A 12332-nucleotide genomic window follows, 5' to 3' on the forward strand; every position below is an offset into this window, starting at 1 on the left:
GGGCAAGTTGTTGGAGGGAATCCTGAGGGACATGTATTTGGAAAGGCAAGGACTGATTAGGGATAGTCAGCATGGCTTTGTGCGTGGGAAATCATGTCTCACAAACTTGATTGAGTTTTTTGATGAGGTAACAAAGAAGATTGAGGGCAGAGCAGTAGATGTGATCTATATGGACTTCAGTAAGGTGTTCGACAAGGTTCCCCATGGGAGACTGATTATTCCATGAGATCTAACCTTGCTACAGGGAGAACTAGACATTTTGGATACAGAACTGGCTCAAAGGTAGAAGACAGAGGGTGGTGGTGGAGGGTTGTTTTTCAGACTGGAGGCCTGTGACCAGTGGAGTGCCACAAGGATCGGTGCTGGGTCTTCTACTTTTTGTCATTTATATAAATGATTTGGATGCGAGCATAAGAAGTATAGTTAGTAAGTTTGGAGATGACACTAAAATTGGAGGTGTAGTGGACAGCGAAGAGGGTTACCTCAGATTACAACAGGATCTTGACCAGATGGGCCAATGGGCTGAGAAGTGGCAGATGGAGTTTCATTCAGATAAATGCGAGGTACTGCATTTTGGGAAAGCAAATCTTAGCAAGACTTATACACCTTTAATGGTAAGGTCCAAGGGAGTGTTGCTGAACAAAGAGACCTTGGAGTACAGGTTCATAGCTCCTTGAAAGTGGAGTCGCAGGTAGATAGGATAGTGAAGAAGGCGTTTGGTATGCTTTCCTTTATTGGTCAGAGTATTGAGTACAGGGGTTGGGAGGTCATGTTGCGGCTGTACATTGGTTAGGCCACTGTTGGAATATTGCTTGCAATTCTGGTCTCCTTCCTATCGGAAAGATGTTGTGAAACTTGAAAGGGTTCAGAAAAGATTTACAAGGTTGTTGCCAGGGTTGGAGGATTTGAGCTACAGGGAGAGGCTGAAAAGGCTGGGGCTGTTTTCCCTGGAGCGTCGGAGGCTGAGGGGTGGCCTTATAGAGGCTTACAAAATTTATGAGGGGCATGGATAGGATAAATAGACCAAGTCTTTTTCCTGGGGTCGGGGAGTCCAGAACTAGAGGGCATAGGTTTAGGGTGAGAGGGGAAAGATATCAAAGAGACCTAAGGGGCAACCTTTTCATGCAGAGGGTGGTACATGTATGGAACGAGCAGCCAGAGGATGTGATGGAGGTTGGTACAATTGCAACATTTAAGAGGCGTCTGGATGGGTATATGAATCGGAAGGGTTTGGAGGGATATGGGCCAGGTGCTGATAGGTGCAACTAGATTGGGTGGGATATCTGGTCGGCATGGACAGGTTGGACCTAAGGATCTGTTTCCATGCTGTACACCTCTGACTCTATAAATACGACCCAGGCAATTACCGTCCTATCAGTCTCCTCTCAACCCTATCATCGACAGTGCTATCAAGCAGTACTTGCTCAGCAGTAACTTGCTCAGTGATGTTCAGTTTGGGTTGTACCAGGGCCAGTTGGTTCCTGACTTCATTACAGCCTTGGTTCAAACGTGGACAAAAGAGCTGAATTCCAGAAGTGAGTTGAGTGTGACAGCCATTGAAATCAAGGCTGCATTTGACCGAGTTTAGCATCAAGAGCCCCTAACCAGACTGGAATCAATGGGTATTGGTGGCAAATGCTCCTGTGGTTTGGGTCTTATCTGGCCTATACGAAGATGGTTGTGGTTGTTGGAGGTCAGTCATCTCCGTTCCAGGACATTTCTGCAAGTGTTCTTCAGGGTAGCATCCTAGGCCCAACCATTTTCAGTTGCTTCAATTATGCCGTTCTGTCCATCATAAGGTCAGAAGTGGGGAAGTTCGCTGCCCAATGTTCAGCACCATTTGTGACTCCTCAGGTACTGAAGCAGACTGTTCAAAATAACAAGATCGGGACAGTATCCAGGTTTGAGCTGACAAGTAGCAAGTACAGTTCGCACGACAAAATTTCAAGTTAATGCCACTCCAATAAAAGACAATCTAACCACTGCCTCTTGACATTTAATGGTGTTACTGTCATTGCATTCACCATTATGAATATCCTCTGGTGTACCATTGACCAGAAACTCAACTAGATCTACTATATAAACACAGGAGCTACAAGAGCAGGTTAGAGGCTAGGAATACAGTGACAAGTAACTGACACCCTGATTTCCCCAAAACCTGTCTGCCATCTACAAGGCACAAGTCCGGAGTGTGATGGAATACTCCCCACTTGCCTGGATGGGTGAACTCTAACAACACTCTAAGCTCGACACCATGCAGGACAAAGCAGTCTGCTTGATTGACACCACATCCATAAGCATCCACTCCCTCACCCACCACTGCTCAGTTACAGCAATGTGTACTAACTAGAAGGTGCACCACAAAAATTCACTCGATCTATAGTACCTCCCCAACCCAAGATCACTTCCATTTAAAAGGACATGCGCAGCGGATACATAGTAATAGCACTACCAGCAAGTTACCCTCCAAGGCACTCACCATCCTAAATCGGAAATATATTGTCATTCCTTCACTGTCAGTGGGTCAAATCCTAGAATCCCCTTCCTAAGGGTCTTGTGGGTCCACTCCTAGAGTATGTGGATTGCAACAGTTAAAGGCAGCTCACAATCGCCACCACCTCAAGGGCAACTAGGAGCAGGCAATAAATGCTGGCCAGCCAGCGATGCCCATGTCCCACGAATGAATAAAAAGTAAATGTAAGACTGAACACCACTGAGAATCTTCTGAGCTAAGAAAGGTTCTTCCTGACAACCGGTTGAGCAGCAGTGTGCTTTAAAAAAAACTTTAAATGCCAAGAGCTGTAGTGAAAGAGAACATATACAGAACTTGCAATTTAAAAAGTTCCAACTTTCCATCGCGTGCTCTGTATGGTCAAAAAGATGGAAAAACCAAGATAGCTGAAAAAAGAGAATTCATACAGGACTCTAGTTCATCTGAAAATAACTCCCACCTGCATTTGGCCTTGTGATCTTTCGAATTTTGTTTACCCACAGTATATGTGTTAAACCATCTTTCCTTTGAATTAATCATGATTAAGTGTCTGTGGTACAGTATTTGGGGCTTTGAAGGGGTATAGTTTAAGTTGCATATTTTAGAATTTGTTTTCTTTTCCACTGTTTTTGTTAATTTAAGTGTGTTACTGAAGAACCAGGTATGAACTGCTTTTGTCGTGAGTATCACTCAGACAAGCAAATTGATCTTTTTTGGTGTCTCATTGAGATTTCATTCATTTACATCTGCATTTACATTTTGCCATGCCTTATGGAACAGTCTGTCACAATTATTGGCACACTCTTTTCAGGTAAATCTTAGCACCAAGATGGGCTAAATTGCTAGCCAAATTTGTAATGGATTTCTGAAAATGATGGCCAAGATTTCAATAGCAAAGTCAATTGGATGGTCTGAATTAAGTTTCTTAACCCCATTTATCAGCATTAAAATTAATTTAGTAAAAAGAAATGAATTTTATTTCAAGGATAAAGTATTATAGTGCTGTAATCACTCTTTTTAAAATATCAAATGCAAAGTAATTTAGTGCTAAAAATAAGATGCAAATTTACTTCTGGTTTAATACTTCGCCTTTTCTTTGTTATCGAGCCCAAAAAAAAGTTTCCATATTTGACAATGGTTTAATTTATTTCACTGTTTTTATATTTAAATTTTGTTAATGCATGCAGCTGCTAAGTGTAGAATTTAAATAAACATTGACGACAATTTCTCGAAGATTAGTGAAATGACATCACTTTGTTTTCATGTTGTAATTATTCACAACTGTTCTTTAATACAGTCGAGGAGCAAATTTTGTCACACAGGTATTATTGAGACCAGGTGCTTCAGACTTGACAGGTAGCTTCAGGTAAGAATGCGGTTTAATGTCTTCTAATTTACATTTATGTGGGTGTAATTTCGTAACTTAAGGGCATGTAAAGAACTATATATAGTTATTAAACAACAAAATGCTGTCTTCCTATTAAGTTCAATCAAACAAATTCTTCCTACTGTACTGACGGTAATGAAAAATAGAATTTGTTTTCTTGAATGACCATTAGAAATTTAAGGCTAATCTTCTAATACTTTACATTTCACTAAACCTACAGAATACCTACTGACATATATCTGACTCTTTGTACGTAGCAGTAAGTTTATGCTATGCGTGGAGTGGAATGACAAGAGTTTTTTTGTCAGCTTTTTTACCACACATTCTCTTGTAAAAGTCAAATTTTTGAGACCAGGATTTTTCATCCAAATCTCTCCGGGTTGATTTTTATATATCAAAATGTTTTGAGGAGTTGATGCACCCTTTTGGTTTGGGCCCAAAATAATTATCACGTGGAATAAAGTAAAAATCAACAACTCGGAAGAATTCATTATTAATTTTCTAGCATTTATCTATTTCATAATACAAATTATATTCATTGCATGCCCTATTAATTATCTAACATTTCCACACTTTATTTACTAAAACTCATTTTCATTATTTATACCCTTTTAAGGAAATCTAATCATGAATATCCCTGCGTATAAACTTTTGATTCAAAAATCTTTTGGGCTTTGATCTTAAAAAAAAACACAAAGCAAGAGCCCACTTTTAGATGATGTATATTAAAAATTATGTGGGGGGGGGGGAGTTTGGCTGAAAATCATCGTACTGACTTGTATATGAATATATTTGGTGTTTCTGTTGTCCATTAGGTATCTATTTAAATTTGAATTATTTGATTGTATTTCTCCTCTAACATTATCCTATTTGTAAAGGTAAGAATGGATGGAAAATGGATGGAGTTTAATCTGGGCGAGTGTGAGATGCTGCACTTTGGGCAATCAAATGTTAAGGAAAAGTATACAGTTAATGTCAGGACCCTGAACAGCAGTGATGTGCAGAAGGATCGTGGGATCCAAGTCCATAGCTCCCTGAAAGTGGCCGCACAAGTATATAGGGTGGTAAAGATGATGTACAGCATGTTGCCTTTATTGGTCTGGGCATTGGGTACAATAGTCAGGATGTCATAGAACATAGAACATAGAACAATACAGCACAGAACAGGCCCTTCGGCCCACGATGTTGTGCCGAACTTCTATCCTAGATTAAGCACCCATCCATGTACCTATCCAAATGCCGCTTAAAGGTCGCCAATGAATCTGACTCTACCACTCCCACGGGCAGCGCATTCCATGCCCCCACCACTCTCTGGGTGAAGAACCCACCCCTGACATCTCCCCTATACCTTCCACCCTTCACCTTAAATTTATGTCCCCTTGTAACACTCTGTTGTACCCGGGGAAAAAGTTTCTGACTGTCTATTCTATCTATTCCTCTGATCATCTTATAAACCTCTATCAAGTCACCCCTCATCCTTCGCCGTTCCAACGAGAAAAGGCCGAGAACTCTCAACCTATCCTCGTATGACCTACTCTCCATTCCAGGCAACATCCTGGTAAATCTTCTCTGCACCCTCTCCAAAGCTTCCACATCTTTCCTAAAGTGAGGCGACCAGAACTGCACACAGTACTCCAAATGTGGCCTAACCAAAGTCCTGTACAGCTGCAACATCACCTCACGACTCTTGAATTCAATCCCTCTGCTAATGAACGATAATACTCCATAGGCCTTCTTACAAACTCTATCCACCTGAGTGGCAACCTTCAAAGATCTATGTACATAGACCCCAAGATCCCTCTGTTCCTCCACCTGACCAAGAACCCTACCATTAACCCTGTATTCCGCATTCTTATTTGTTCTTCCAAAATGGACAACTTCACACTTGGCAGGGTTGAACTCCATCTGCCACTCCTCAGCCCAGCTCTGCATCATATCTAAGTCCCTCTGCAGCCGACAACAGCCCTCCTCACTGTCCACAACTCCACCTATCTTTGTATCATCTGCAAATTTACTGACCCACCCTTCGACTCCCTCATCTAAGTCATTAATAAAAATTTCAAACAGCAGAGGACCCAGAACTGATCCCTGCGGAACTCCACTTGTAACTGGACTCCATGTTGAATATTTACCATCATGTTGCAGCTTTATAAGACTTTTTGGTTAGGTTGCACTTAGAGTATTGCATTCAGTTCTGGTTGCCACATTACAGCAAGGATTTGGAGAGGGTGCAGAAGAGGTTTACCAGGATGGAACTGGATTAGATGATACGAGTTATAAGAAGACTTTAGAAAAACTAGGGTCGTTTTCTCTGGAGGGTGTGAGGCTGAGGGGAGACTTGATACACGTCTGGAAAACTGAGATGCATAGATAGGGTTGAAGGTCAGAATTTTTATCCCAGAGTTGAAATGTCTAATCTGGGAGGAGTTCATGGGAGATGTGAGGTGCAAGTTTTTTTTAAAGTGCGTGATGGTGTCTGGAATGCGCTGCCAGGGGTGATGACAGAGGCAGATACAATAGAAGCGTTTAAGGGGCTTTTAGATAAGGACATGAATATAAATAGAATGGGGGCTATGGACCAAGGCCAGGCAGAAGGGATTAGTTTAATTTGACGACATGTTCAGTACAGTGCCATAGGTGGAACGGTCCATTCCTGTTATATACTATTCTACGTCCCATGAATCCCAAATTGTTCTTGTACTTGCTCTCTTTTTTTTTGAAGTTCTAATTGAAAACACACCATTGTAGCTGATTCTACATAATCCTACCCTCCTCATGAAGGTTAAACACTTTTTTTCAGCAAAAAAATCAGTGGAAAGGAATTATAAGAGTAGCCCTGTCAGATTTCTCTCCCTCACGTTTCTATTCAGGGGAGCGCTGCAGTATCCTGTCCCTTCCTGAGCTGAGACCAACTCTACTATCATGAAATACAGATCAAAAAATGAACTTGTACTCTGTGCAGCTCTGTAATGTCATACACTGCATTTCTTATGAATAATTTCCTCAATACCTTTGTTTCCAGAGATGAAAGCTATATACTCTGTGGACCAGCACTTTGCAGTAATAGTACTTGCAGTTTTGGATTAGCAACTATTGGAAATGCGAGTGTATATCTTAATTGCTTACCTGTCTCCAATATCTGCTTAGAGTCATTCATTTAAATGTATGATGATGTATTTCTATCCATAGGTTATACAAAAAAGAAGTACTGCAGAAACTGGTTGAAAAGTGTGTATCGAAAGGATATGTCTTTCAAATGGAGATGATCGTTAGGGCTCGTCAGCTGGATTACAGTATTGGGGAGGTATGAAATGACCTCTACAAAATAAATCTAAAATTGAATTTCTGAGAATCAGTTGTTCTCCATTACAAAATGTATCATGGGTATGGAACATAATGTCATAACTAAGTTAAAGTTTTTTTTGAGAAAAGCTTAATGATAACTATTGTTTCATTATATGTTTACTGTATAGACTTCAAAAGATTAAATACAGGACAGTGCACTTTTTTACTGTTACAGATTTGTTTTTAATGCTGTCATACATAAGATTTACAGGATAATAATAATGGTTTTCTATCCTAGATAATTAAATGGTAAACTGAATACACACACTGTGCATGTAAACACTTAAGTAGAAAAAAAATTAAGATTAGGAGAACATCCTAATCTGAAAAACTAGTTTAGTGAATCTTTGTTGCACTACCTGTAAGGAAAGTATGTCATGCATTGCAGATGTGGTCATCACAATGCTGCGTGTATTAAGACTTCTTTACTTATATACTTGAATACCTAATCAACATGCCATGTTCATTCCATGTTAAGTTTGTACAAGAAAATATATGGATGTACCTCCTAGAGAAAGAGCAAAACTTGACCTTCTTTTGGGATTCAGTGAGGAAGCACTTTTGGACAAGTGATCATAATTCTTGTTAGTTATTTTAAAACTGTTATGGGAAAGGATAAACGTGATCTAAAATTCAAAGTTCTGAATTGGAGTAAGGCCAGTCTTGATGGTTTTAGGCAGGGACCTTTCTCAGGTAAAGGGATGGTTAGGAAGTAGGAGACCTTCAAAAATGAGATAACAAGAGTTCAGAGATGTATGTTCTTGTGAATGTGAAGGGCAAGGCTGGTAGGTTTAGGGAATGCTGGATGTCAAAAATAAAACTGAGGCTGTGGTCAAGAAGGAGGCATATGTCAGGTATAGGCAGCTGGATGGAGTGAATCCGTAGAAGAGTGTAAGGGCAATAGGAGAATACTTAAGAGGGAAATCTAGATTGCAAAAAGGAAACATGAAATAGCTTTGGCAAATAGGGTTAAGGAGAATTCAAAGAGATTAAGGGCAAAACACTATCTAGGGAAAGAATAGGGACACGTAGGCCATCTATATGTGGAACCACAGGAGATGGGTGAGATATGAAGCAAATAGTTTGTGTCAGTATTTACTGTGGAGAAGGACATGGAAACTAGGGACCTTGGGGCTATAAATAGTGATGTCTTGAAAAGCATCTGTATCACTGAAGAGGAGATCTTGAGGTCTTAAAACACAAAGTTGGACAAATCCCCTGGACCTGATCAGGTATACCCCAGAATTTTGTGGGAAGCAACAGAAGAGATTGCTGGACTCCTTGCTTCAACTATTTGTATCATCGATAGCCACAGCTGAGATGCCGAAAAGACTGGAGTGTGGCTAATATAGTGCCATTATTTAAGAAAGGCTGTAAGGAAAAGCCAGGAAGCCCATAGACCAGTGAGCTTGACGTTGGTAGTGAGTAAATTGTTTGAGGGCATTCTGAGGGATGGGATTTACTTGCATCTAGAAAGGCAAGGGCTGATTAGGGATAGGCAATGTGGCTTTGTGCATGAGAAATCAAGTTGCATTAACTTGATTGAGTTTTTTGAAAAAGTGACAAAGATTGAAGGCTGAATGGTGGACGTTATCTACATGGACTTCAAGGCATTTAACAAGATTCTGCATGATAGACTGATTACAGATTAGATCATGTGGAATGCAGGGGGAGCTATCTAGTTGGATATTAAATTAGCTTCAAGGTGGGAGACAGAAGGTGGTGGTAGAAAGTTGTTTATTGGTTTGGAGGCCTGTCTCAAGCAGTGTGCCACATGTATCACTGCTGGGTCTATTGCTTTTTGTCATTTACATAAATTATTTGGATGTGAATATAGGAATTATGATTAGTAAGTTTGCAGATGACACTAAAATTGATGGTGTAATGGGCAATGAAGAAGGTTACCTCAGTACATCAGATGGGCCAATGGACTAAGGAGTTTAATTCGATAAATGTGAGGTGTTGCATTTTGCTACAGCAAACCAGGGCAGGACTTCTACATTTAACAGTAGGCTCCTGGGGAGTGTTGCCGAACAATGAGACCTAGGGGTGCAGGTGCATATTTCCTTGAGGTTGGAGTCACAAGTAGATAGGGTGGTGAAGAAGTTGATTGGCATGCTTACCTTCACTGGGCAGTGCATTGAGTTGGAGTTGGGACGTCATGTTGCAGCTGTACTGGACATTGGTGAGGCCACTATCAGAAAATTGTGTTCAATTCTGGTCTCCCTGCTGTAAAATAGAAGTTGTTTCACTTGAAAGTTTTGGAAGGGTATGGGCCAAACGCAGGGAAATGGGGCTGGTTTAGTTTTGGAACATGGTCACTGTGGACCAGTTGGACTGAATGATCTGTTTCCATGCTATACAACTCAATAAAGCTACAGTAATAATAGGAGCATATAATAGTCACCAACTGAACACACCAAATTTGCCGTGTAGAGGATGAGTTTATAGAATGTATATCACATTTTTTAAGATAACATGTCAAGAAACTAACTTAGGAACTCACTATCTTGGATCCAGTGAGAAAGGGTCAATTAAAAACTGTGGTAAGCCATAATACAGCAGAATGTGATATTGAGTTTGAAAGCAATTTGATAAATTCAAACTAAGGGTCTTAAGTCTAAACACAGCAAAAAATGCAGGTATGATGGACAAGTTGAAGGTAGATTGATAAACAACATTTAAGGATATGACTTTAAAAAAGAAATGGACAGCAACTAAAGAATTAATCATTTGTAACAAATATATGTTTCTTCTGAGGCAAAAGTACCATTTGTGATTGACAAGAAGCGTTAAGGATAGTATTTTATTAAAGGAATATAATTATAATATTTCCAACATCTGAGCATTTGGAGGATTTTGCAAAACTAAGAAAGATCAAAAATATTGATGAGGAAAGAGAAAGAATGATGAGAATAAGGGATAATGAGGCCCCAAAATCAGTTTGCAATATTACTCGAAGTATGTATTTGGGAAGAAATTGGTGAAAATAAATGTGGCCTATTAGAGACAAAAATAGATGAAAATATAATGGGGAATACTGAAATGACATTTGGGGCTGAGTCCTTAAACAGTGGTGGAGCAAGCAGACCTGTAATTTCTCATCGCTGGCATGCTTGCTTGCTGTATTGTTTCCACTTCCTAGCTATATTGAAGCATGCCAATTCAGGAGTGGAAATATCATCATGCACCATCAAGGCTATTCTGTCGATCCCGAAACGTGATGGGGAAGTAGTGAGCTTGGTCCCAAATCATCAAAGATTGCATCTGGGATCAAGCACTGACATCATGTGTTGAAGAGACCCAGATACCCTACATTGGTGTCCCAACCCAGGACTAAGTCCAGTCCTAAGCATCTGTATTTACTGTGGAAAAGGATATGGAAGATATAGACTGTAGGGAAGTGGATGGTGATATCTTGCAGAATGTCCCTATTACAGAGGAGGGAAGTGCTGGATGTCTTGATAAGGGTAAAGGTGGATGAATCCCCAGGACCTGATCAAGTGTACCCTAGAGTTTGTGGGAAGCTAGAGAAGTAATTGCTGGGCCTCTTGCTGAGATATTTGTATAACTGATAGTCACAGGTGAGGTGCTGGAAGATTGGAGGTTGGCTAACATGGACCCACTGTTTAAGAAGTGTGGTAAGGACAAGCCAGGGAACCAGTGAGCCTGACGTCGGTGGTGGGCAAGTTGTTGGAGGGAATCCTGAAGGACAGGATGTACATGTATTTGGAAAGGCAAGGACTGCTGTACATCTCTATGACTCTATGATTAGGGATAGTCAACTTGGCTTTGTGCGTGGGAAATCATGTTTCACAAACTTGATTAAGTTGTTTGAGGAAGTAACAAAGAGGATTGATGAGGGCAGAGCGGTAGATGTGATCTATATGAACTTCAGTAAGGCGTTCAACAAGGTTCCCCATGGGAGATTGATTAGCAAGGTTAGATCTCACGGAATAAAGGGAGAACTAGCCATTTGGATACAGAACTGACTCAAAGGTAGAAGACAGAGGGTGGTGTTGGAGGGTTGTTTTTCAGACTGGAGGCCTATGACCAGGATCAGTGCTGGTTCCTCTATTTTGTGATTTACATAAATGATTTGGATGTGAGCATAAGAGGTTCAGTGAGTAAGTTTGCAGATGACACCAAAATTGGAGGTGTAGTGGACAGCGAAGAGGGTTACCTAGATTACAACGGGATCTTGACCAGATGGGCCAATGGACTGAGAAGTAGCAGATGGAGTTTAATTCAGATAAATGCGAGGTGCTGTATTTTGGGAAAGCAAATCTTAGCAGGACTTATACACTTTATGGTAAGGTCCCAGGGAGTTTTGCTGAAGAAAGAGACCTTGCAGTGCAGGTTCATGGCTCCTTGAAAGTGGAGTCGCAGGTAGATAGGATAGTGAAGAAGGCGTTTGGTATGCTTTCCTTTATTGGCCAGAGTATTGAGTACAGGAATTGGGAGGTCATGTTGCGGCTCTACAGGACATTGGTTGGGCCACTATTGGAACATTGTGTGCAATTCTGGTCTCCTTCCTATTGGAAAGATGTTGTGAAACTTGAGAGGGTTCAGAAAAGATTTACAAGGATGTTGCCAGGATTGGAGGATTTGAGCTATCGGGAGAGGCTGAACAGGCTGGGGCTGTTTTCCCTGGAGTGTCAGAGGCTGAGGGGTGACCTTATAGAGGTTTTACAAAGTTATGAGGGGCATGGATAGGATAAATAGACCAAGTCTTTTTCCTGGGGTCGGGAAGTCCAGAACTAGAGGGCATAGGTTTAGGGTGAGAGGGGAAAGATATAAAAGAGAGCTGTGGAGCAACGTTTTCACACAGAGGGTGGTAAGTGTATGGAATTAGCTGCTAGAGGAAGTGGTGGAGGCTGGTACAATTACAACATTTTAAGAGGCATTTGGATGGGTATATGAATAGGAAGGGTTTGGAGGGATATGGGACAAGTACTGGAAAATGGGACTAGATTAATTTAGGACATCTGGTCAGCATGGATAAGTTGGATGAAAGGGTCTGTTTCCGCATTGTACGTGACTCTATTGCACAAGTCTGCCTCATTGTACAACACTAAATCCAATATTGTCTGTTGTAGACATTCCACA

At 40.8% G+C, this 12332-nt stretch overlaps 1 protein-coding gene across 3 annotated transcripts in view; it reads left to right on the forward strand.

The window, feature by feature from the left end:
• The window catches only part of dpm1 (dolichyl-phosphate mannosyltransferase subunit 1, catalytic), a 97888-nt gene that overhangs the window by 64352 nt on the left and 21204 nt on the right, over positions 1-12332 (forward strand). For all 3 annotated transcript variants that reach the window (XM_072556535.1, XM_072556536.1, XM_072556537.1), the window contains 2 exons: positions 3789-3857; positions 7068-7182. In XM_072556535.1, the coding sequence (XP_072412636.1) occupies positions 3789-3857; positions 7068-7182 (184 nt within the window). The remainder of the gene's footprint in view (positions 1-3788; positions 3858-7067; positions 7183-12332) is intronic.

The sequence above is a fragment of the Chiloscyllium punctatum genome, chromosome 37 (assembly GCF_047496795.1).
Source record: "Chiloscyllium punctatum isolate Juve2018m chromosome 37, sChiPun1.3, whole genome shotgun sequence".
Taxonomy (NCBI): domain Eukaryota; kingdom Metazoa; phylum Chordata; class Chondrichthyes; order Orectolobiformes; family Hemiscylliidae; genus Chiloscyllium; species Chiloscyllium punctatum.